At 41.6% G+C, this 27691-nt stretch overlaps 1 protein-coding gene across 1 annotated transcript in view; it reads right to left on the reverse strand.

Moving 5' to 3' along the window:
* The window catches only part of LOC121863710 (apoptosis-resistant E3 ubiquitin protein ligase 1-like), a gene marked incomplete at both ends in the record, with an annotated part of 80509 nt that overhangs the window by 34075 nt on the left and 18743 nt on the right, over positions 1 to 27691 (reverse strand). Inside the window, 1 exon segment of the mRNA XM_042362445.1 lies at positions 12563 to 12719. Within this exon segment, the coding sequence (XP_042218379.1) occupies positions 12563 to 12719 (157 nt within the window).

Below are 27691 nucleotides of genomic sequence, written 5' to 3' on the forward strand. Positions count from 1 at the left end.
TACAGCATTGTGGACTGCATTACCAACATCAGTGAATCATACAATGAACTCAAACCAGACAGTGAATGCTTGTTGGCAAACCTTATGGCCTGAGTGTATGAATAACTTCCAGGGATTTCCGTCCATAGTAAAGGATGTGAATGACATTGTGAGTGTTGCACGTCAGTTGGGTGGTGAGGGGTTTGTGGACATGGCTGCTGAAGACATAGAAGAGCTGATTGATGGGCTTGGAGAGGAGCTGACAGAAGAAGATTTGGAAGAGTTGGTAAAAAGTGCCAAGGAAGATGAAGAGGAAGACATTATGGAATTACAACAAGAAGGTTGGGGCTTGGACAATTTTGGCGAACTATGTCGACAGGTAAAGTTGGTAATTGATTTCACTGTTGACCACGACCCTTCCATGGAACGGAGCTTTAATATGGTCCGAGGAATCAACCAGGTATTGTTTCCCTACCAGGAAATGTTGAAAGACCTCGAAGCAAAGAAGAAACAACTATCAATCACGTTGTTTTTCAAGAGAGAACCAGCTACTACAGCTACCACTCCACCCTCCTCCTCCCAGCCACCCGCCACCCACACACAACCTCCCAGTCGCGTGCCTCTCCACCACCCGCCTCTCCACCAACCACCACTGCATCACCCTCTTCCAACAGTGATCCTGATGACCCACCTATGCTTCAGTGACCAGATGTTTCCCTATGTGCAATGAACTACTTCATCAAGCTTCAAACTTCCACATATGAATGAAAGTATTGGTGACTTAAGTTTCTCATATGCAGTTAGGTAGTAGGCAGCTACCAAACTGGGAGGTACTGCCGCCTGGGAAGATATTGAAAGCATAATGTATTGTCGAACAGTAGAACCTTGCTGTCATATGGCATCACAAAAATTGTTGATCGATTTTCTGCCTCATTTACACACAATTGTAGGGTCTCAATTGTTTCTCTTACAATTAACAACACAACATACATATATTGTTTCTCACTTCTGATCTTTTTTTTCATTTTTGTAATTCTTTATACAGTGGTCCCTCGGTCAATGAACACAATTCGTTCCAGAAGGTCGTTCGTTAACCGAAACCAAACCATTGTTTCAATGGGATTTTGGGTAATTGGTTCCAGCTCACCGAAAATTACATACAAAGTAAAAATAAATGCAGTAAAGTACACTTACTTTGAGGTGTGTATGTAGAGGGCTCCTGGTTGATGATGATGATGATGGGAATTAGAAGTGGGGGTGGAGGAGAAGGGAGAAGAGAAGGAAGTGGGGGTGGAAGAGAAATCACCCCATGCTTCATGCCGTCATTTCACCCATAAAATTTTAAGTTCACTAGATGTAATTCAAGATTATTTTCTTTAAATCAACACTGCATTGCACTATATATTGTCAATATGTAAAATAAATTTCAGAATGACCAATAATTGTACTGTAAAAACGTAAAAATAGTTTATGTTCAAGAGAGCCACAAGCAAGGTGTTTCCTCTACTGACCAGAGACACAAACTGACGCCTGTTTGGTGAGTTGAGTGGATGTTTGGCGCACTAAAAACTAGTTTCCTGTTCTTCAATTATGTTAAATAATTGCTAAAATGACTAAAAATTTTAATATAAAACTTGGAAAATTATTGAATAGTACAACCTTCTTGATATTTACTCAAATGGGAACGAATTTAAGCCCTAGAACCAATTACTGTATTGGCGGAATAATATCCCAGCTGGTGAGCAAGCGAAAACGTCGAGAGGAATTCGTAAGGAATTCGTTAACCGAATTTTTTTCGTTAACCGAATTGAATATTCTTATGGAAGGTAATTTGTTAACCGAAATTTCGTTAACCGAGGCGTTCCTTAACCGAGGGACCACTGTAGTTCTTTATTATTATTATTATTATTATTATTATTATTATTATTATTATTATTATTATTATTATTATTATTATTATTATTTTATTTTCAATTTTGTATTTTTTATTATACATTTTATTTACTATGAATTATTATTATTACTGTACAGTATTACATTTTCACCCCCAGACTCCAATGTGGGTCAGTGACCTATGCCCAGGTGAGCTAATCCCCACAATAAAAAAAAAAGTATCTGTATATAATAGTGCAGTGAGGTATTATATAAGTTGCTATTTGTGGTTTAGCCAATTTGTGCTATTTCTTGGAACCTAACCCTCGCGAATGGCAAGGATTTACTGTACTCAAATGATTTTTTTTTTTTTTGCAAGGATTCCAGCAATGCAAGTTATGTTCTGCTTAGTCAAGTCTGTGGCATTTTATAAGTGAAAATCTTTTAAGCCTAAAGCCACCTTTATCCTATCAAATCATTATCACCCTCTGCTTCGGAGGAGGGGGAGATGGGGTGTTAACAGTCAAGAGGGGAGATTACCGAGTAGTTGTCAGTGGAGGGAGGAGGGGTCAGGGACTTGGGAATAAATTAAACAATAGAGGGAGTTAATTTTTTTATTATAAAATATCACTGACTTTACATAGCAGAATATAACTTGCATTGATGGAATCCTTGCAAGATAGCAATTAATTTGAGTAGACCCACCTCTCGTTTTACGTGGGGGTTACGTTCTTGAAAGCCACGGCTTAATTAAAAAACGCGTAACTTAAACATAATTTTCCAATAAGAATACATGTAAATGGTACAGGTTAGGGGAACCATCATATACCGTACAGGGTACGAACAGTGCTCTCATTTAAACCAAGCACGCTGCCAACCTCCAACACACGCTCTTCTCTCTGAAGGAGGGTGATCACATTTAATTTCACGTCTATTGCGATTGTTTTTCGTGCCTTTTTAGCTTTAGGTGCCCCAGAGGAGGCAGATGGACGTTTATCAGCCATGCTCAATGGGGAAAACAGCGTTTAACACTAAAGGGTAAGTGATAAACATACACTGCAAATGAGAGCACAGAGAAAGCATTGATGTTGATATGACTGCAACTTTATAGTAATAACTTACCAGCACCTCACCAGGCATCACACGCGACTCCACTGCCAGGTTACCGGGCGAATACGTGAGGCAAATTTAAATTGTCTCGAGCGCGTTATTTAAAAAATGGGTGTGCATAAAATAGCTTTTGGTATTAATTGAACAATTGTGCTGTGCCAAAAACGTTTAAATCAAACGCGGGTAAAAAGCGAGTTACCTGTATAGACAATACATATTATGCAAAAAAGATAAACATTTTAGTCCTTTAATGTTGTACAGTACATCGAGTACAGTAATATGTTGCTCAACATTATGGCTTTTTCGCAGGAAAAAATCTGTATAACTAATCCCAGTGGTCAGGATAATATGTATTGTATTTTTGGTGCTTTTTATATCATTATTTATTGTTTTTTATACATTTAGTACATTCCCCGGAAGATTCGGAAAATCGGATTTTCCGGACTGGTGGTCCCCCGTTTTAGTGATACCCCTGTTAGCCGGAACAATTGGTGCAGACCACTTCCGAGAATGAGAGATTTCCAGGTAACGAGACGACTCTCTCAAAGCCGGAAAAAAATCCCTCATCCCCGAAATTTTCCTGGTAAAGTAAAACTTTTCTCATTAGTTCCAGAAATTGCCCTTTACATCATATTTCGAACCTGGAAAAATAACCCTCATCCCCAAAACTTCCAGAAAAATTTATATATATATATATATATATATATATATATATATATATATATATATATATATATATATATATATATATATATATATATATGTATATATATATATATATATATATATATATACTATATATATATATATATATATATACTATATATATATATATATATATATATATATATATATATATATATATATATATATATATATATATATATATATATATATATATATATATATATATATATATATATATATATATGTGATATCCAGAAATTTCAGAGTAATTTCAAATGCCCCGCCATGAGTGATACTGAGCGTTCAAGGTCATCTGAGGGGAGGGAGCGCTGCCTGCTCGTAGCGAGAGACTGCGGAACTAGGCCTATATGATATTAAATGTAATTTACCGAATTAATAATGATGCGATTCATGAAGTTAAGGGACTATTATTGAATTTGAAATTATTATAGATCGTTTAGCAGTCTGAATAATGTTACGGGTGTCCCAAGGAGTTATTAGTTAGGCGGTAAATATATCACGTAGACCTAAGGTAACGCCTTGAGGAGACGCGACGCTGGCTAGGCCCAGTCCCGGAGAGCATTCACACAGACAAGACGTTCCGCGCGTCCATCAGAAATAGTCACGTGGCCTAGTCACCTGTGCTGCGCTATTGCAGTATAACAAGTAAGTCTCATTCGATCTCAGACAGGGTTAGATAGGGCAGTGATAAAGTAAACTAGAGCTAACAGTGAGTTCATTTCAGGGTTTCCGTCAGAACCCACTTGATTGGAGTTGATTGGAGTTGATTGGAGTTGATTGGAGTTGATGGAGTTGACCGGAGTTGACTGCGAGAGATTGACTGCCGTTGATGATTGAGGGTGGCGATTGTCGCCATTGGACCGATCAGTGTAGGCCTGTCACTGTTTAGCGGGGTAGCAAAGGATCTCTTGAGTGAACGAGTGCTCCCGACAACTAACACGACACGGGACCAGCATCAGCAGTGGGTGATCAGTTCTTACCACTCCGGTGCACAACCCCACATGTCCCGAGCAGCTAGTGAAACCCTCTTGCTAACGGGAAGCTAAAGTTTCTCTCAACTGCACAAGGTCTGATTGGCTCACTCTCTTCCTGCCCATGGACGCACTGGGAGTACACTGAGGCTATCTGAGTATATTAATGGTCACACACTGAGACCGTGAGTCTAGGACTCTAGGAGATACCTAGAGGAACATTTTATCTTCCTTATCACGGGTGTAGTTAACACCATTCCTCAGACTGATATTATCTTGACGTGTGTAGTTTAATATTTCTTAAATAATTTTGATAGTAGTGTTTTTTTTAATGTTTGTGCCATTAAGTGGAACCAGAGTGATACTGTGATTTGATTCTTTTAATGCCTCTAATTCTTCATAATTCTGATCTCAGGTATAACCTTGTTCCCCAGAGCAGTGGTTAGGTTAGGTTAGGAAGTGTACACCTGTTGGGGTGCTATAATTTTGTTGAGTGATATTATTTTGCTGAAAGCCCTTAAGGCCTATTCATTGTAGAGTATTTAATTTCTTATCTTTTATTACCATTCCTCAGTGACTGATATTATTTTGTTGAAGACCCTTAAGGCCTATTCATTGTGGAGTATTTAATTTCTTATTTTTTAGTACCATTTCCTAAGTGACTGATAGTATTTTGTGAAAGCCCTTAAGGCCTGTTCATGTGTGCAAACAACATTTCTTAATACTTCAAATTTATTGTTGCCTGTGTTTCTAATAATTTCTATGTCATGTATAACTTTTATTCCCCAGAGTAGTGTTTAAAGTTTAAGTTAAGAGGTGCGCATATTGGTGTACCATTAATTGATTGTGTTTGTAGTGTTGGAGGGAATATAAGTGTCTAAATTTTACAGTGTCTCATTCATCCCAGTCACAGACGCTATCCTTCCACGGGTCACGGACAGTTCATTTTGTGTAGTAGATTTAAGTGTTCTTGTGCTGGTTCGGGATTTTTCTCAAAGGGGCGCTTCCACTGCCTTTACCATCTATTAAATTTTAATAAACCCCAAGTCAAGTGAGAAATTAAAGTCCAGCAAATTCCGACCGGTTACATATATATACATTTCATTAGCCCAGTAAAGCACACGGACTTCTACATACAGTCAACACCTCAACCCGCCAGGATTCGAACCCACGGCCCACGAGCCCATGACTGTGACCGGGGAACGCTACCTCTGGACCACCAGGATACAGTATCCTGGTGGTTCAGAGGTAGCATTCCCCGGTCACAGTCATGGGCTCGTGGGCCGTGGGTTCGAATCCTGGCGGGTTGAGGCGTTGATTGTGTGTACAGGTTGTACCTCTCTAGTCCGGCATTCTGTGGTCCGGAACGATTTTAGTTTGTCCAATTGGTAGATACGCGTGTACCCCTTTACGCGTAGAGTGTCTGGCTCGACACTATTTTTAGATTCGCCCCTCCCGTCTGCTCCCGCCTCCGCAAGCCGCGCGGTAAGGTTGCGCAGTGCATGTCTCTGTTGCGTTATCACTGACGTCATATGACGTATCGGACTGTGATTGGCCATGCATCCCTACCCCCCTCTGCTGCTAGCTGTAATTGGCTTAAAGTATTATGACGTGTCCACCCGGGGGAGGGAGGGAGGGAAGAAAGACGATCCTTGACCTAGCCGCGCCAGTTTCATCCCTCCACGCCAGACCGTGTAAACGTTCATCCATTGTTCTCTAAAATGGCTTCCGCCGGACCACCACCCCCAGAGAGAAACCTTTCCTTATCTGGACCCAGCGGCACTAAGCCAAAGAAGACACGACGTTCCTTAAGCTACAAGGTGAAGTATACCATCATCCAAGAGTTGGAGAAAGGAACAAGGCAGGTTGATTTGGCGCGCCAGCATGGTGTGAATGAATCTACGATTCGAACAATAAAGAAGGATGCAGCCAAGATAAAGGAGCACATGAAGATCACAAAGTCTACAGGTGCTTCTATGATCAAGTATTTTCACAACCAGGTGCTTCTCAAGACAGAAAAATTACTTGTGAGGTACTTGGTGCGCCAGGCGCGACGGAACATGGCGGTCGACATGCACTCTGTTAAGGAGTACGCACGTGAACTGTACATTGCAGTGGCACGAAAGATGGGAACTACAGAGCCCAACCCCTTTAATGCTTCCTCTGGGTGGTTACAGAGGTTTAAGATCCGGAACAACATCACCAATATAAACATTGGTGGTGAAGAAGCGCGTGCTGACCGTGCTGCGGCTAGGGAATTTCCTCCGTTTTTACGTGAGATTATGGAGGAAGGACAGTACAGTGACGACCAGGTGTTTAACATGGACGAATCTGGTCTTTTCAGGAAAAAGCTACCTTCCAACACCTTCGTTGTGAAGAATGGCAGCAGGTGTCGGGGCCAGAAGATGCAGAAGGAACGCATCACCGTCCTGTTTACCACCAATGCCTCCGGTACCAGTAAGCTCAAGTTATCGGTGATCCACACAGCACGCAAGCCGCACGCCTACAAAACCATGGACATGACCAAGCTAAATGTCCACTGGCTGACCGCACGTAAGGCGTGGATGTTCTCTATACTGTCCCTCTCCTGGTTTGATGACTGTTTTGTTCCCGATGGAAAGAAATTCTGTGAGCGACAGAATGTGCCATTCAAGATTTTGTTGCTGCTGGACAACGCACCAGGACACTCGCCCCTACTGTTAGATCGTCACCCCAACGTAAAAGTGGTCTTCCTTCCTCCCAACACTACGTCTTTAATCCAGCCCATGGACCAGGAGTTGATTTGCAATGTGAAAGCTGCATTCTCAACAAAAAAATTCCAGCTCCTGAACGACTACACCAACACCAGGGAAGAGTTGCGTAACCTGAGTGACACCACCACCGATAGCAAGAGCGAAGAAGATGAGGATCAACAGTTAGAACAGCAAAAAATACTCTTCAAACAATTCTGGAGAGTATTTAACATCAAGAAAGCTGTGGACTTCTTGCTGGAGTCATGGGATCAGCTGTCTATTGCTACAATTCGTCACGCATGGAGACATGTGTTGCATGGAATACCAGGTGAGAGGAGGAGTCAATCTGTGACTGGTGAGGTTCAGAATGTTGCAGTAGCAGTGGACCTTGCCAGAGAAACTGCGCAGACTGTTACAGTTCCAGGCTTCTCCGAGACCACCAACGACGACATCCTGGAGGTGATCAGAGATCCTGATGTGACTACCGAGGAGATGGCAGATGATGATGATGACGACGTCAGTGAAGAGGCAGGTGGTTCGTCATCCCAAGAAGAACAACACTTATCCCATAGTAATGTTAGGGGTGCCATCGAGTGTATCGAGAAAGCCAAGCTCCTCCTTTCCGACGACCCTGACGCAAACAGGTATGAAATCTTCACTACCCAGCTGTTGCAGACTATGGAGCCCTACATCAAGGTGTATCGCGACAACATCAACACCAGCCGTCAGCAAAGCATAACAGATTTCTTCGCCCGCAACCCACCACAGCCAGCCCAAGCCAGTGATAGTGACAGTGAAGATGACTTTGAGGGATTTGTCAGGGAAGCCCTGACAACTGTAAGTGACAGTGATGGTGATTCACCTAGTAATGGTGATTCACCTGAGGGCCAGTAATCTGCCCTCTGCCTCGGAACCAGCCTCCATCCCCATATGCCGACCCATCTCTTCTACTAACGTAAGTGTTCCACCTAACTTTTAGTTTTCCTAACCTAACCTTTATTTTTCCTATGTTAACCTTTATTTTTCCTAACCTAACCTCTTCTATATTACTTGTTTTTTCATACCATCATAAAGTTAAGATAAAATTTTTACTACAACATAAGCTAGGTCGGCCCGGACTCATTAATCCCATATGTTATGTTATTCACTTTACGCTGCCTCACTCTCCGCGACCCTGTGGTTTGAATTAACAGCTTAAAGTGAGGGTTCATATATATATATATATATATATATATATATATATATATATATATATATATATACAGTGGCACACTAACGTTCAATTGAACAGAACATAGGGATTAATCAAGAACAGCCTGACCCCCAACCCACTTTTTGACGACAAATAACTATGTTGTAGTAAAAATAACATCTTAATTTATGATGGACATGCACAATTAATACTAGAGAAATACAGTCGTTGTTAATGTCCATTCAAATAATGGACTCAACCCTCCCTCACACACAGCACACAGCAGAAAGATCTGGCCTCCCCCACCCCCACCAACGTCCCAAGGAGATGGATAACCTCAAACTAAAGTTAGAAAAATATAATGACATTGCTGATTCCTTGTAAGACCAGGAATTTTTGAATATAAATGTCATATATTTTCACAAAAGATAACATACTACTCAGATTAAACATTTTATCTAAAAATTGTATGTTTAATAAAAAATATGTTGTTTATATTCAAAATGATCACCAAATTATAAGAATTCCAGCAATGTAAATTATATTCTGCCGGATAATGACGAATTTTATGAGCAAAAACAATATCACAGTTAATAAAAAAAATATATTCTTCAACACTATCCGTCAATCAAAGTACCCCACCTCCTCTTCCAACGCGCGGTCAGTCCTAACCTCCCCACCCCTCCATTCAGTATTAAAATCAGATTAAAGTTAGATAATATATGACATCGCTGATTCTTGTAAGACCAGGAAATTGAATATAAATGCATATATTTTGGACAAAGATAACATACTTACAGATTAAACATTTACAAAATTATGTTTAATGCAAAATATGGTTTATATCAAAAATGATCACCAAATTATAAGAATTCAGCAATGTGTTATATTCTGACCGAATTTGTATGAATTTATGAGCAAACAAATATCTTCAGTTAAAAATAATTTTCACTGGTAACAGATGGTCGCGTGGTCCTCCCCCCCCCACCAACCCCAGAGATGTGGATAACCACTAAATTTTAATAAATAATACTCAACTAAAGTTAGATAATATAATTGACATTGCTGATTCCTTAAGACCAGAATATTTTGAAAAAATTATTTTACAAAAGATAAATATTACTCAGATTAAACATTTATCAAAAATTGTATGTTTAATGCAAAAATATGTTGTTTATATTCAAATGATCAACAAATTATAAGAATTCCAGCAAAAACTATATTCTGGCTGGGTAATTTGTAGAATTTTATGAGCTAAAACAGCGTCAGGCAGGTGCGGGGGGGTGCGAACAAAATAGCTGACGACATCACCGTTGCTGTGAAAAATCCCGTTAAGAAAGTTCGTTGCAAGAACGATATGAAAACGTTAAAAAGCGCAAGGGTAAACTGTATATATATATATATATATATATATATATATATATATATATATATATATATATATATATATATATATATATATATATATATATATATATTAGACAGACTTTTGCATTTAAGTTAGGGACCCAAATCCACCTCGTAAGTCCGACATGGTCATAAATCCGACATGGTGGTAAGTCCATATGGTCGAAGTCCGATATACAGTAGATAAAAAATTTTTTTTTTTTTTTTTTAAATAAACAAATAATCTACAATGAAATACAGTACAGTAAAAGGAATGGATACAGTACAGTGAAAGTAATAAATAATAAGGAATGGTTACAGTGTGAATGAGCACTTACCTTTAATGTAGTCAGCTGAATGCACATGGGGTCCCTATAATTTTCTAATTATACACAGAGACTACATTAACTGGAAACGTTTCGGTATAGAAAATGTGTGTCATTTGAAGGGAAAAAAAAAAAAAAAAAAAAAATTAATAAAAAATCTGAGGCGGTCGTAAGTCGAACAGTCGTAAGTTGGGGTCTGTCTGTATATATATAAATATATATATATATATATATATATATATATATATATATATATATATATATATATATATATATATATATATATATATATATATATATATATATATATATATATATTAGCGGGAGAGAGAAGGGGAGAAGAGAAGACGTGAATGCTGCGTTTAGCACGTTAAAGGGGCGAGATGCAGTTTCTTAGAACAATTTTTTTAGGGGGGTCGATTGTAATATTCAGAAATTTCAGTGTAATTTCAAACGCCGCGCCATTGGCGATACTGAGCTTTCAAGGTCATCTGAGGGAAGAGAGCGCTCCCTGCACATAGCAAGAGGTTGTGGAACTAGGCCTATATGATATTGAATGTAATTTGCCGAATTAATAATGATGCGATTCATGAAGTTAAGGGACTATTATTGAATTTGGAATTAATATAGATCGTTTATCAGTCTGAATAATGTTACGGGTGTCCCAAGGAGTTATTAGTTAGGCGGAAAATATGTCACTAGGCCTAAGCTAGCGCCTTGGAGAGACACGACGCTGGCTGGTCCTCAGTCACGTGAAAGCGATTGGACCTACAGGACATCCCTGCGCGTCCGTCCACAGAAATAGTCACGTGGCCTAGTCACCTGTGCTGCACTATTGCAGTATAACAAGTAAGTCTCATTCGATCTCAGACAGGGTTTAGATAGGGCAGTAATAAAGTTAACAAGAGCTAACAGTGAGTTCATTTCAGGGTTTCCGTCAGAACCCACTTGACCGCGAGTTTGACTGCGAGAAATTGACTGCGAGAGATTGACTGCCGTTTGAGACTGCCGTGATGATTGAGGATTGGCGATTGTCGCCGTTGGAACAATCAGTGTAGGCTTGTCACTGGTTAGCGGGTAGCAAAGGATCTCTTGAGTGGACGGGTGCTCCCGACAACTAAAACGACACAGGACCAGCATTGGGTGATCAGTTCTTACCACGTGGGTGCATAACACCACGTGCCCTCGGTTCAGCTAGAAGTATTACCTACTGGCCATAATCACCTGCAGGCGTTTTCTCTTCCCGCCCATGGACGCACTGAGAGTACACTGAGGCAATCTGAGTAAATTAATGGTCACACACTGAGACCAGGAGTCTAGGGGATACCTAGAGAAACATTTTATCTCCCTTATCACGGGTGTATGTTGAGTTGGGTGAATCATGGTTCACGGGTATTGGTGGACCAAGTAACATCTCAATAATAGTGATAATATTTGGTGTGTAGTTAATACCATTTCTTTCAGTTACTGATATTATCTTGATGTGTGTAGTTTAATATTTCTTAAATAATTTTGATAGTATTGTTTTTTAATGCTTGTATCACTTATTGAAACCAGAGTGATACTGTGATTTAGTTCCTTTAATGCATTTAATTTTTCTTTATAATTCCTATCTCAGGTATAACCTTTGTTCCCCAAAGTAGTGTTTAAGTTAGGTTAGGAATTGTGCATCTGTTGGGGTGATATAATTTTGTTGAAAGCCCTTAAGGCCTGTTTCATATGTGAAAGCAACATTTCTTAATACCTTAAATTTATTGTTGCCTGAGTTTCTAATAATTTCAATATCATGTATAACTTTTATTCCCCAGAGTAGTGTTTTAAGTTCAAGTTAAGAGGTGCATATATTGGTGTACCATTATTTGATTGTGTCTGTAGTGTTGGAGGGAATATAAGTGTCTAAATTTTACAGTGTGTCTCATTCATCCCAGTCACAGACGCTATCCTTCCACGGGTCACGGACAATTCATTTTGGTTAGTAGATTTAAGTGTTCTTGTGCTGGTTCGGGATTTCTCACTAAGGGGCGCTTCCACTGCCATCTAATAATCTTTAATAAACCCCAAGTCAAGTGAGAAATTAAAGCCCAGTAAATTCCGACCGGTTATATATATATATATATATATATATATATATATATATATATATATATATATATATATATATATATATATATATATATATATATATATATATATATATATATATATATATATATATATATATATATATATATATATATATATATATATATACTGGGTATGTATATATATAATTTTTTAGTAACTTACCAGGAAGAAAGTTCTTAGCAAAAGGGCTACCACGAATGTGTTGATTGGCAAGAAGGATGGAGATCTTGTACTGTCCTGCTTGACGTGCACTGAACTTACATCTTGCTGTGTTTATTTCTGCTTCTCCTGTTCCTCCAAGTTCTGTGACTACCCCAACCTTCAAGGAAAAAACTTGTTATTAGAATAATGTTTGGCACCAAAAAGGAATGTAGGACCTGAAGGAATAAGGGTGGCACTGTACAGTAATCTGATATTAAATTTAATCCCAAAAATGTGAAAATGTTTGAACAAGGTATTTGGGATCCTGGTGCAACATTGTGGGTGGGGAAAACCTGGGCCGGCAGAGAATGACATAACTTGTTGAATAAATTTTAGTGTAACAGCAGAGTGACATGGAAATTCAATTAGTTTTCTTGAAATAATATTTTGAAAGTACAGTGCATTAGAACGTTGATTTAAAGCGATTCAATTTAAGATTAATGATTTAAAGCGACACCCACAATTAAGGACAATGTTTTAATTTAAAGCGAATCTTTCCTATTTTGCACGAGTCAATCTGGCGCATCACATTTTAAAATTCGCGCCTAATGTTTCTCTGGGCACGCTACACTGTCCTAAGGGCAAAGCTGTACTCAAAATAATGTATTAAATGATTACTAAAATTTTTGTCGAGTGCAAACTATAGCATGATTATATTCAAATTACAGGTGCTACTCTACTTACGAACGAGTTAAGTTCCTGAGGCTTGTTTGTAAGTCCAACTTTACTCTTGTAGATACCATACATATTGTAGAAAATGAAAAGATTATGGATATTTAGTACAGCTATACCCTTTAATACAGCCTTAAAACCTGGCTCACTCTTCTCCTCTTAGGTACTGTTTGTTTTATCTGGAATTTTCTTCAAAATAATCCAGTCTCATCCACATTAAACACCTGTTCTGGCAGGTAACCGCCCTCAGTGATGATTTTTGTATCTCTGAAAGTTTGTAAGTTGAACATTCTGAAGTAGAGGAGCACCTGTAATCACTATCATATAAGAATTCCAGCAATGTAAATTATATTCTCCCCGGTCACTTCTGTGACATTTTAAAAACAAAAAACAAAAACTGAATTTAAAGGACATAAATAAGCAAATAAATACTTCACTAGACCTTCGGCACAACTGTCAAACATGTCACCTACCTCCCTCCCTCCCTCTCCCCCATCTTCCCAGCCAAGGTTTGGTAGTTTTAGGCTTTAAGTTTTTATCTTATATAACATCACAGACTAAAGTTAGGAGAATATAATTTGCATTGCTAGAATCTTTGCAAGACAGCGAATAATTTAAATTAAGAGTCATATATTTTGCACGAGATAAAAATTTTAGCCCTTTGTAATAAAATTAATTAGAACATGTCAGTTCAGTGACATTTTATAAGAGAAAAACTTAAAAGTCACTCTTAAGGACAGATAAACAAATAAGCACTAGACCTTGGCATCAACTGTCAAACATATCACCTCCCCCCCCCCCAAACCATCCCATCAGCTGATCGCTAGTAAACAAACCATTTCACGTCCCATAATTTTAGCTGTGTTGATTTATGGGTGTTTGTTTTAACATAATACTACAAAAAACAATGTTTTGTTTATTCTAGGAGATGATCTGAGGTGCATCTGGGTAGACTGTCAGTCTTTTTAGTATTTTGTGTTTCTCTCAAGTACCAAACTAAGTAATTCCATTGAAACAACACGTCAATTTAATGCGAATTCGGTTTAAAGCGACCTCTCTTGGAACGTATCTCATGTTATATTGACGTTCTACTGTACTGAGAGAACCACTATAAGTTAGTTTGTTGAGCATAAAATGCTTATACTGGATGGTGCACTACAAATACACATGATCATCATCACTTTATGGCCATTTTACATGCTTGTGTGGATTAGCAGCTCTTGCGGGCTCTCTTGTCTGGTTCCTAACTCTAATGCCACATCTTACAACTTTTCCCCGTGTTAATCTTGGCCTGCCCCTGGCTCTGATGCTCCTCTAGACCCAATTGTCTCATCCAATCTCTCCACATGCCCAAACCATCTCACCCTGTCTCTATGCAGGGCTTTGCCCAGACTCTCAATACCAAGCTGTCCTCTTAGTTCTGAACAGGGCCTCCTGTCTTTCAGTGCTTATTGAATTACATCGTTGCGGGCGGGCGGGTCAAATCTGTAACCAAAGCGTGTTAAGCATCGACCGGTATGGTGGACGAAGTGATTCCATAAGTTAAATCAAGATCGTCGTTCGTCAAGATCGTCTTAGTGAGGTGAAGTGTAAATCGATGTCGGACTTTTCATGCTGCAACGATTGTATTTTTGAAAACTCAATTTCCACCAGGTTGGGTACAGCCAGGTCACAGGCCTATAACCACACAATCACTGCCACATGACCGGCTTTTTTATTTTATTTTATTTTTTAGATTAATTTGTGGTCCGCGGCTGTGATAGAACTAACCAGGGAGTGTAGTACTGTGCCTTCAGTTAAAATCAGTTCATAGTTGTCATCAGTGAATGCAGAAGAGACTATAATAACTTAGTGATGAATACATATTGGCAATCAGGCTGGTAGGACAACTGCCAGCCTATTAGAGTGTCATAGGTGCCACAGAGACTTTAAATTTTATTTTGTTTGTGCTTGCTCAAGGACTGAATCTGTGTTTATAATACACCACTCACAGGGAGATACAGTGTACACAGTGATAGATTCTTAGCGTGTCATCCAGTGACGCTGAAGTTGTAAATAACTTAAAGTGGTGACTCTAGCAAGCAAGCTGGAAAGGCACCGATGCAGCTGAAACCAAGTCGTGTCATAGGTTACTTACAGAGACTTTAAATTTTATTTTATGTTGATTGTGTTAATGCTCAAGGACTGAAACTGTGCCTACAATACACCATTCACAAGGGAGATACAGTGTGCCTTGATGCATAGGCAAACAACTCCTGGAAACGCAGAGAGTAGCTAAGTACTTTTTCTCTCTTTATTTTCTTTGAAATAGGTGTAGATCTATACACAGTCTACACAACAACAACAGCCATGAGTTTGGTATGTGATTACTGCAGGGAGGCGTCCGGATATGGAGGATGCAGGCCTAACTAATGCAGCGTTTGAGGAAGTTACTAACATAAGCTTGATGGCTGTTGCTGGTATTGCCCTGGCTGCATAGTCAAAGGTGAATGAGCGATTGCAATCCATAAGGGAACAGAGTTCTCTAGGGACGAAAATAGACAGAGAAGCAAGGCCCTGCTGGTTGACAAACTAGACAAGTTGAAAGAGATCCTTGCTAAGACTGAGAATTAGCTAATAATAGAGATGGAATTGGTTGCTAAGAGGGCTATCTTGAGGACGTATTAGGAGGGCCACGGGTGGGGGGGTAATGCAGAATCAGTACAGGTTCTACAGCAGATTGGGACTCTGAAAAAGTGTGTCGAAGAAATGGTCATGACGGACCTACTGTTGGGGAGAGGAGGAACACCAGGAGCGGCTCCAGCCTTGAGGTTTCAATGTAATAGTTTTGGAGTCCCAGAGAGCCAGGCAGAGGAACTGTGAATGAGAAACACCACGACAAAGGTGCTGTTTCAAAATATTTACACAGAGGTTCTGAAGATTCCAGCAACCCCTCAGGATGTGAGCTGGGACAAAAGCAGGGGTTAAGCCTGGCCCCTCAGGATCACTAGGGGTAGGGAGGAAAAATGGCAAGTTATCCGGCAGGCAAAAACTTAGCAAGGGCCGAGGCATTTGAGGATGTATTTATTCACCCAGGCTGTACAGATGACTAGAGAACAACACAAAACTTCCTATGCTGGACTTGAAACAGAAGAGGGAGAGTCGAGGAGCAGGGACGAGCGCACATGGGTTATACTCAGGGGGAGGTAGTGGAAACAAGTGTGCCGACACAGGGCCAGGGGCAGCAGTGCACCCTCCACCTCAACCCCCCACCGGGAGGCGGCACCAGCTCAGCCTACGGACAGGAGGCAGCGCCGTGTAAACAATGACATTTTTAACCACACCTGCAAAAATACAGTGTACTTAGCAAATGCTGCAGCTTCTGAGAATGTGGGTGGAGGCGGGTTTATTACTAAGAGCAGAGACGTTACCGAGAACAAATTCTGGCTTGAATGTCATGCAGAACACGTTCCTTGATAAGAGGAGAGTTTGAAACACTACTAAGAGTACACCAACCAGATATTGTAGGAGTTGTAGAACTGTTGTACAAGAACAGGAGAATCGACCCAGAGGAATGTGGGTTCAGTATTGCTGGATATGACTCATTTACGAACCTAACTCAAGAATCCTGCAGGAGAATTGTAGTTATCTCGCTAGGCAAGACCTTAGAGCCAGCCAGGCGAGGGTACAAGGAGAGGATGTCTTTGAGTCCAAGTGATGTAAGTCAATTAAGGAGGACTTGTAGTGGTGTATCTACAGATCCCGAACTAGCTGGCCCACTAAATCAAAGAACTTAGAACCTTAATAAACAATGCGGCGATGCTCCTTCGTACCTCCTTATCATGGGGGACTTTACTAACTATGGTGTCAACTGAAGCAGGTCAACCCGAATGGCTTGAATAATCCTGCTACTCTTTTTTGTAGAAACTCTGAGATAATTTTCTGTTCCAACATGTGAGAGACCCGACATACGTATTACAGAGGAACAAACACCCAAACCACTTGACCTCATCATAACAAACTGAGGAGGGTATGGTGGCCAAACTGGGCTACCTTGCCCAGTTAGCTACCAGTCACCATACAGTGTTGTCATTCAGATTTAACTGTTACTGGTTAAGATAAGGCCAGGCCAAGGTGCCAATATTACAAAGTACAATGGGATGAGGGGAAGAGAGATGATGAGGTATCAGCTGGCCTGACTTATTAAAATTCTGAAGCATAGACACTAAGCTGAATATCATAACTAGTAAAATGGCCCATTTTAGTCGATAAATATATACAAGACCAAACTGGTGCTTCTAGAATACGAGGATCCCTACACATGAACCATCTGCGGCGGTCTGGCAAAATTAAGCCAGAAATTCAAGGCGTGGGTTGGGTCAAGCGATGAAACAGACAGGAGGATGTATGCAAGAGCCAGAAACCAAGCAAAGATAAGTGTAGGAGGGCTGAAAAGGAGTTCCAAAAGGCTGGTTGCAGCGAGTCCAAGTCAAGAGCCCAAAGAGCGTTTACCCGCTATGCAAAAGTCGAAATTAAGCATGAGTAAGTATCAGACCTGGGGCTTGAAAGATGGGTGATTCACAGATTACAGCCGAGATAAAGCTGAGGGCATTGAACAACCACTATCAGTGCTGAGGATGCAACTAACCTTCTCGTTTGAGGACAGGCAGTTCGACTGTACCCCTGACCCACATTGTGTTCACAGAAAGAGGGTATTAGAAATAAACTATCTGAGCTAAGGTCCATAAAAGTCCTGGACGGCCCTGACCTCAGATTCATCCTAGAGTGCTAAGGGGAGCTGTGCAACAGAAACGCAGAGCCCCTGATGATTCTGTTTTGTAAATGCCTGGATGAACAAATGGTCCCCGAAAGTGAATGGAAAGTGGCATGTGTAGGTCCTATCTTCAAGAAGAAATGGGCACTCGAACAACTATGGGCCAGTGAGCCTGACCAGCATAATATGTAAAGTACTTGAGAGTATTATCAGGGTACAACATTGGAACATCTACTCTGAAACAGCACTTGTAAGATTGCCATACGGTTTTATGCCGGGGCGCTCTTACTTGACACAATTGCTCAAGGTATTGGATGTTGGACCCCATATTCTAGAGCAGGGTGGTAATATAAACCAATATTTACCCTAGAATTTTGCCAAAGGCTTTACGACAGTGTACCCTGACTGAAAATCAAACTGGAAGGAGTGCGAATTGGAAATGTCCTGGCGTGGATAGAAGACTTTCTACATGACCGCAAGCAATGTGTAGGTGATTAATGGCGAAATCGTCATCTACCTGTAACAGAGCAGAATTTACGCAGGAGTAGTGTATTGAGCCGCTGTTGTTTGATTTCATAAATGATATGCCTGACGTTGTACTCCTCCATACAAATGTTTGCCCGATGGCCAAGTTATTTCGGAAATTTAAGAATAAGCAGGACTGTGAAGAGCTGCAGAAGGACCTCTGTGGGCTCCAGGAATGGTCAGAAGGAATGGCTGCTGAATTCCAATGTCACGAAGTGTAGAGGATGCACCTGGGGCGTGCCAGCGGTAGGGCGTCCATATGTCCCAACAGGATGAAGAAAATGTACTAGTTGAGACTGTGTGTGAGAAGGGCCACAGAGTGTGTATATTTGACAATGAGCTGAAGTTCTCAGGCCATTTGTGAGAAGAAGGTAAATCAGGCAAATAAATTATTGGGTCTTATAAGAAGGTCGTTCAGATATCTAGGCAGTCCGTCCCTCGTGTGATCTTCAGGAGTGAAGTGCTTCCCCCATCTGGAGTACTGTCACCATCTAGTCCCCGAGATATGCTAAGGACTGTGTCAGTTGGTTGAAAATGTTCAAGGAGGGCCTGGCTGGTGCCTGCCCCGGCATCTCAGCTACCCCTCTCTGAGATTGGGCGCCTGAACTTGCCTAGCTTATACTACAGGCGGGCAGGGACCTAGTTGAGGTTTATAAGCATCTCAGGGGCACTACTCAGTTGGTGTGTCCTTACTTGGAGCTGGCGGACGCTCGCCCCTGAGGGTCTAGCTCAAGATTGAAGAAGCCTTGCCAAGTCCGAGGAAAACCGTGAGGGGCAAACTTTTGAATTGAGGGGTTGTAAACTCTTGGAACAATCTACCAGAAAGTGTTGTGGCCGGCACCGAGTGTGAGCTCTTTCAAGAAGACTTGACCAACACTGGAAGCGGGTTCAGGTACATTCAGGAGCGGTGCATGCCCAGTATTTACCAACAATCTTGTGACAGAGCGTGACGATCGCCCGGGCGTAGCGAAGGCCGACCTTTTGGTGAAAAGAATATATAAAAAGGAAAGAGTCGTGACCCGATCGCCCAAAAGCGGCTAACAAGCCGATATCAGTGGCGAAGAGGATAAAAGTAAAAAGTGTCACATTACACATTCACATTCACCTCACCATTCTCATTTCAGCTCAATGTAATCTTCTTTAACTGCCCATGTTTCACTACCATACAACATCACACTTCTCACACTAACCACATACAGTACATTATTCCTTTCATTCAGAACAATGGCCCTCTTGCTGTCAATATAGGCAGCACCTCCCTAAAATGACTATTGCAACCAAGCAGTCTTCAACACCCCTACCAGCCAGATCATGTCACCCAGGTAACAGAACTCATCAAAACAGTTCAGAGACATAATATTATATGCAATGTATAGTTTCTCCTGCCTTGCTGCAGGCACAGGGTTACCTACATATACAGAACACTTAAAGTCAGCAACAACCCACAATCTGCTATCTTCTCCACTGTACTAACCTTCCACACATGTTGCACATTACTGAATTGCTGCCAACACCTTTCTTGCAGACAGCACATGGCCACTTTCCATTTCGGATCCCTCACCCACACCACTAATTAGTGGAAAACAAAAGTACAGTGACCCCTCCATTAACGAACTCAATCCGTTCCAGAAGGTCGTTCGTTAACCGAAACCATTGTTTCAATGGGTTTTTGGGTAATTGGTTCCAGCTCACCGAAAATTTCCTAAATTCAACAAAAATGGTAGAAAAGTTCACTTACTTTGAGGTGTGTATGTAGAAGGCTCCTGGATGATGATGATGATGATGATGATGATGATGATGATGATGATGATGGGAATTAGAATGGGGGTGGAGGAGAAGGAAGAAGAAAAGGCATTGGGGTGGAAGAGAAGTCACCACATGGCACCATTTCATCCATAAAATTTTAGTTCTCTTGGTGTATTTCAAGATTATTTTCTTTAAATCAACACTGCACTGCATTATATATTGTCAATATGTAAAATATATTTCAAAATGACCAATAATTTGCTTGGAAAAACAGAAAAAAAGTATGTACAGTTAACCCTCACTTTACGCGGTCCCGCATTCCGCGTTTCCACGTTAACGCGGTGCCTTGCCAGAACCTCACGTGCTCACATTACGCGGTACGTGAACCCCATTACGCGGAGAGTGTCCGGCGCGACGCTATTTTTAGATTCGCCCCACCCGCCTGCCTGCCTGCCTCTCCCTCCTCCTCCCTCCGCTTGGGCAAGCGGCGCGGTAAGGTTGCGCAGTGTATGTCTTTGTTGCGTTATCACTGACGTCATATGATGTATCAGACCTGTGATTGGCCATGCATCCCTATCCCCCTCTGCTGCTAGCTGTAATTGGCTTAAAGTATTATGACGTGTCCACCCGGGGGAGGGAGGGAGGGAGGAAAGACGACGCTTGACCTAGCCGCGGCAGTTTCATCCCTCAAGGCCACTCCGTGTAAACGCGCATCCATTGTTCCGTAAAATGGCTTCCGCCGGACCACCACCCCCAGAGAGAAACCTTTCCTTACCTGGACCCAGCGGCACAAAACCAAAGAAGACACGACGTTCCTTAAGCTACGAGGTGAAGTATAGCATCATCCAAGAGTTGGAGAAAGGAACAAGGCAGGTTGATTTGGCGCGCCAGCATGGCGTGAACGAATCTACGATCCGGACTATAAAGAAGGATTCAGCCAAGATAAAGGAGCACATGAAGATCACAAAGTCTACAGGTGCTTCTATGATCAAGTATTTTCACAACCAGGTGCTTCTCAAGACAGAAAAATTACTTGTGAGGTACTTGGTGCGTCAGGCGCAACGGAACATGGCGGTCGACACGCGCTCTGTTAAGGACTACGCACGTGAACTGTATGCTGCAGTGTCACGAAAGATGGGAACGTCAGAGCCCAAACCCTTTACTGCTTCCTCTGGGTGGTTACAGAGGTTTAAGATCCGGAACAAGATCACCAATATAAACAATGGTGGTGAAGAAGCGACTGCTGATCGTGCTGCGGCTAGGGAATTTCCTCCGTTTTTACGTGAGATTATGGAGGAAGGATAGTACACCGACGACCAGGTGTTTAACATGGACGAATCTGGTCTTTTCTGGAAAAAACTACCTTCCAAGTCCTTCGTTGTGAAGAATGCCAGCAGAATTCGGGGCCGGAAAATGCAGAAGGAACGCATCACCGTCCTGTTTACCACCAATGCCTCCGGTACCTGTAAGCTCAAGTTATCGGTGATCCACACAGCCCGCAAGCCGCACGCCTACAAGAGCATGGATGTGACCAAGCTAAATGTCCACTGGCTGACAGCACGTAAGGCATGGACGTTCTCTACACTGTCCCTCTCCTGGTTTGATGACTGTTTTGTTCCCGATGTAAAGAAATTCTGTGAGCGACAGAATGCCCCATTTAATATTTTGTTGCTGCTGGACAACGCACCAGGACACTCGCCCCTACTGTTAGATCGTCACCCCAACGTAAAAGTGGTCTTCCTTCCTCTCAACACTACGTCTTTAATCCAGCCCATGGACCAGGAGTTGATTTGCAATGTGAAAGCTGCATTCTTAACAAAAAAATTCCAGCTCCTGAACGACTACACCAACACCAGGGAAGAGTTGCGTAACCTGAGTGACACCACCACCGATAGCAAGAGCGAAGAAGATGAGGATCAACAGTTAGAACAGCAAAAAATACTCTTCAAACAATTCTGGAGAGTATTTAACATCAAGAAAGCTGTGGACTTCTTGCTGGAGTCATGGGATCAGCTGTCTATTGCTACAATTCGTCACGCATGGAGACATGTGTTGCATGGAATACCAGGTGAGAGGAGGAGTCAATCTGTGACTGGTGAGGTTCAGAATGTTGCAGTAGCAGTGGACCTTGCCAGAGAAGCTGCGCAGACTGTTACAGTTCCAGGCTTCTCCGAGACCACCAACGACGACATCCTGGAGGTGATCAGAGATCCTGAAGTGACTGCCGACGAGATGTTGGAAGAAGAACACGTCAGTGAAGAGGAGGAAGAAGGTGCGTCATTCTCCGAAGAACACAATTTAAGTCATAGTGATATTAAGGGTGCCATGGAGTGTGCAGAGAAGATGAAGTCCTTCCTTTCCCGCGACAATGACGATGACCGCTATGAAGTCTTCCATACCCGGCTGGTGCAGGCTATGGAGCCGTACATCAAGGTGTATCACGACAACATCAACGCCAGCCGTCAGCAAAGCATAACAGATTTCTTCGCCCGCAACCCACCACAGCCAGCCCAAGCCAGTGATAGTGACAGTGAAGTTGACTTTGAGGGATTTGTCAGGGAAGCCCTGACAACTGTAAGTGACAGTGATGGCGATTCACCTAGTAATGGTGATTCACCTGAGGGCCAGTAATCTGCCCTCTGCCTCGGAACCAGCCTCCATCCCCGTATGCCGACCCATCTCATCTACTACCGTAAGTTACACCTAATTTTCAGTTTTCTAACCTTACCTTTATTTTTCCTATGTTAACCTTTATTTTTCCAAACCAAACCTCTTCTATATTACTTGTTTTTTTACACCATCATAAAGTTAAGATAAAATTTTTACTACAACATAGTTGTGTGTCATCAAAAAATGGAGTTTGGGGGTCGGGCCAGTTTCTATTGGAATTAATCCCATATGTTCTGTTGTTCACTTAGCGCGGTTTTCACTTAACACGGTACCCTGTGGGTTCTATTGACCGCGTTAAGCGGGATACTATCTATCTATCTATCTATCTATCTATCTATCTATCTATCTATCTATCTATCTATCTATCTATCTATATATATATATATATATATATATATATATATATATATATATATATATATATATATATATATATATATATATATATACAGTTGGTCCTCACATTAAGCGGTCCCGCATTCCGCGTTTCACCGTTACCGCGGTGCCTTGCCAGAACCTAACATTTTCACATTTCGCGGTCGCGAACGCCATTACGCGGAGAGTGTCTGGCGCGACGCTATTTTTAGATTTTCCCCACGCGCCACGCGCCACCCGCCTGCCCGCCTGCCTGCCTCTCCCTCCTCCTCCCTCCGCTTGGGCAAGCGGCGCGGTAAGGTTGCGCAGTGTGTCTTTGTTGCGTTATCACTGACGTCATATGACGTACAAGACCCGTGATTGGCCATGCATCCCTACCCTCCTCTGCTGCTAGCTGTAATTGGCTTAAAGTATTATGACGTGTCCACCCGGGGCAGGGAGGGAGGGAGGAGAGACGACGCTTGACCTAGCCGCGACAGTCTCATCCCTCAAGGCCACTCCGTGTTAACGCGCATCCATTGTTCCGTAAAATGGCTTCCGCCGGACCACCACCCCCAGAGAAAAACCTTTCCTTACCTGGACCCAGCGGCACTAAGCCAAAGAGGACACGACGTTCCTTAAGCTACGAGGTGAAGTACCAAATTATTCAAGATTTGGAGAAAGGAACACGGCAAGTTGATCTCGCGCGCCAGCATGGCGTCAACGAATCTACGATTCGCACGATCAAGAAGGATGCAGCCAAGATCAAAGAGCACATGAAAATCACAAAGTCTGCAGGTGCTTCTATGATCAAGTATTTTCACAACCAGGTGCTTCTCAAGACAGAAAAATTACTTGTGAGGTACTTGGTGCGTCAGGCGCGACGGAACATGGCGGTCGACACGCGCTCTGTGAAGGACTACGCACGTGAACTGTACATGGCAGTGGCACGAAAGATGGGAATTACAGAGCCCAAACCCTTTACTGCTTCCTCTGGGTGGTTACAGAGGTTTAAGATCCGGAACAAGATCACCAATATAAACATTGGTGGTGAAGAAGCGAGTGCTGATCGTGCTGCGGCTCGGGAATTTCCTCCGTTTTTACGTGAGATTATGGAGGAAGGACAGTACAGTGACGACCAGGTGTTTAACATGGACGAATCTGGTCTTTTCTGGAGAAAACTACCTTCCAAGTCCTACATTGTGAAGAATGCCAGCAGGATTCGGGGCCGGAAAATGCAGAAGGAACGCATCACCGTCCTGTTTGCCACCAATGCCTCCGGTACCTGTAAGCTCAAGTTATCGGTGATCCACACAGCACGCAAGCCGCACGCCTACAAAACCATGGACATGACCAAGCTAAATGTCCACTGGCTGACAGCACGTAAGGCATGGATGTTCTCTACACTGTCCCTCTCCTGGTTTGATGACTGTTTTGTTCCCGATGTAAAGAAATTCTGTGAGCAACAGAATGTCCCATTTAATATTTTGTTGCTGCTGGACAACGCACCAGGACACTCGCCCCTACTGTTAGATCGTCACCCCAACGTAAAAGTGGTCTTCCTTCCTCCCAACACTACGTCTATATTACAGCCCATGGACCAGGAGTTGATTTGCAATGTGAAAGCTTCATTCTCAACAAAAAAATTCCAGCTCCTGAACGACTACACCAACACCAGGGAAGAGTTGCGTGACCTGAGTGACACCACCACCGATAGCAAGAGCGACGAAGATGAGGAACAACGGTTAGAACAGCAAAAAATACTCTTCAAACAATTCTGGAGAATATTTAACATCAAGAAAGCTGTGGACATCTTGGTGGAGTCATGGGATCAGCTGTCTATTGCTACAATTCGTCACGCATGGAGACATGTGTTGCATGGAATACCAGGTGAGAGGAGGAGTCAATCTGTGACTGGTGAGGTTCAGAATGTTGCAGTAGCAGTGGACCTTGCCAGAGAAGCTGCGCAGACTGTTACAGTTCCAGGCTTCTCCGAGACCACCAACGACGACATCCTGGAGGTGATCAGAGATCCTGAAGTGACTGCCGACGAGATGATGGAAGAAGAACACGTCAGTGAAGAGGAGGAAGAAGGTGCGTCAGTCTCCGAAGAACACAATTTAAGTCATAGTGATATTAAGGGGGCCATGGAGTGTGCAGAGAAGATGAAGTCCTTCCTTTCCCGCGACAATGACGATGACCGCTATGAAGTCTTCCATAACCGGCTGGTGCAGGCTATGGAGCCGTACATCAAGGTGTATCACGACAACATCAACGCCAGCCATCAGCAAAGCATAACAGATTTCTTCACCCGCAACCCACCACAGCCAGCCCAAGCCAGTGATAGTGACAGTGAAGTTGACTTTGAGGGATTTGTCAGGGAAGCCCTGACAACTGTAAGTGACAGTGATGATGATTCACCTAGTAATGGTGATTCACCTGAGGGCCAGTAATCTGCCCTCTGCCTCGGAACCAGCCTCCATCCCCGTATGCCGACCCATCTCTTCTACTACCGTAAGTGTTCCACAAAATTTTTAGTTTTTTAACCTATTCTTTATTTTTCCTATGTTAACCTTTATCTTTCCTAACCTAACCTCTTCTATATTACTTGTTTTTCATACCATCATAAAGTTAAGATAATATTTTTACTACAACATAGTTGTGTGTCGTCAAAAAGTGGAGTTTGGGGATCGGCCTGGACTCCATTTCAATTAATCCCATATGTTATGTTGTTCACTTTACGCGTTCCTCACTTTCCGCGGGACCCTCCGGGTTACATTAACCGCGTAATGTGAGGACCAACTTAACAACTTAGCCCCCTCGATCAAATTCACTGTGGAATTAGAGCAAGACTGTAAATTGCCATTCCTAGACTGTCTGATACACAGAATAGGTAACACTTTTAAGTTCAGTATTTATAGAAAACCAACTAATGTGTGTTCATACATTCATTATTATTCTGCCCACCATAATAAAGTCAAACAGTCAGTATTTTCAACAATGTTTTTACGTGCCTAGAGAATTTGCAGTCCGGAATTCATCGATGAGGAAAACAAATATATATATAATATTGGCTCAAACCTTAAATACCCTAGATCTTTCATAGACAAATGCTTAAACATTACTAAGAAAACTTTTTATAGAACTGATCCCAAGCCCACCCATGACCATAAGAATATCTTAATATTACCATTTCACAAAAATTTCTCACACATTCCTGCACAGCTAAACACCTGGAACGTCAATGTGGCATTTAAAAACTCATGCACTGTTAAACAAATGTTAATCAAGAACTCCCCCAACAACACAATTGGTTGCATTTATAAAGTTCCTTGCAAGGAATGAAATATGTTTTACTTAGGCCAGACAGGTAAAGATCTTGCAACTAGAATTAAACAACACAAATACAGTGTTAGGACAGGCCAGGAATCCAATGCTCTGTTTGTTCATTTGAGGGATAACAAGCATTGCATTGACTGGGATAATGCCTCCTCAATATTACCATGTAATTCAATTGATAGTAGGAACATCATAAAATCTAGTCTTATTAAACATACCGAAGCATTCAACATGAATTTGAGTAACGGCATGTACAAGCTGGACAATTTTGTAATTAAGAAGATTTGTGATCAGGTGAGAAGGCCGGGTCACTTGACCATCTGACCTGACCACCAACCGTTGTGTGCTATTTAAAGATTAGTAGGGTCATTACCTAATACCTGACCATTGTGGACCTGGTCTCACCCTCCTCTGTATATATACACCTTGATTTGTATTACTCTCTCTAGTCTGTACTCACCCCTGAAGATGTGAATTACACGAAAGCGCTTGGGAACTTCTTGTTTTCTTCTTTCCTTGTGGTTATCAGCATATACCTAGATCACGCGCACCTACAGTGATTTACTTGCATATATACTATATATATATATATATATATATATATAAATATATATATCTATCTACTTCATTCATCTATCTATCTATCTATATTCATTCATCTATCTATCTATCTATCTATCTATTCATTCATCTATCTATCTATCTATCTATCTATTCATCTATCTATCTATCTATTCATCTATATATATATATATATATATATATATATATATATATATATATATATATATATATATATATATATATATATATATATATATATATATATATACAATAGCCAGGACTCCTAATTTACCACTGTCGATTTCTGCCTAATCGTCGACTACGACTACCGCAGGTGTGACCATTTTTTTTTTTTCAAATTACGCACGCATTTTCTATACTGAAACGTTTCCAGTTAATGTAGTCTCCATGTATAATTAGAAAATTATGGGGGCCCCATGTGCATTCAGCTGACTACATTAAAGGTA

Source organism: Homarus americanus, unplaced genomic scaffold (genome assembly GCF_018991925.1).
Source record: "Homarus americanus isolate GMGI-L3 unplaced genomic scaffold, GMGI_Hamer_2.0 scaffold48354, whole genome shotgun sequence".
Classification (NCBI taxonomy): domain Eukaryota; kingdom Metazoa; phylum Arthropoda; class Malacostraca; order Decapoda; family Nephropidae; genus Homarus; species Homarus americanus.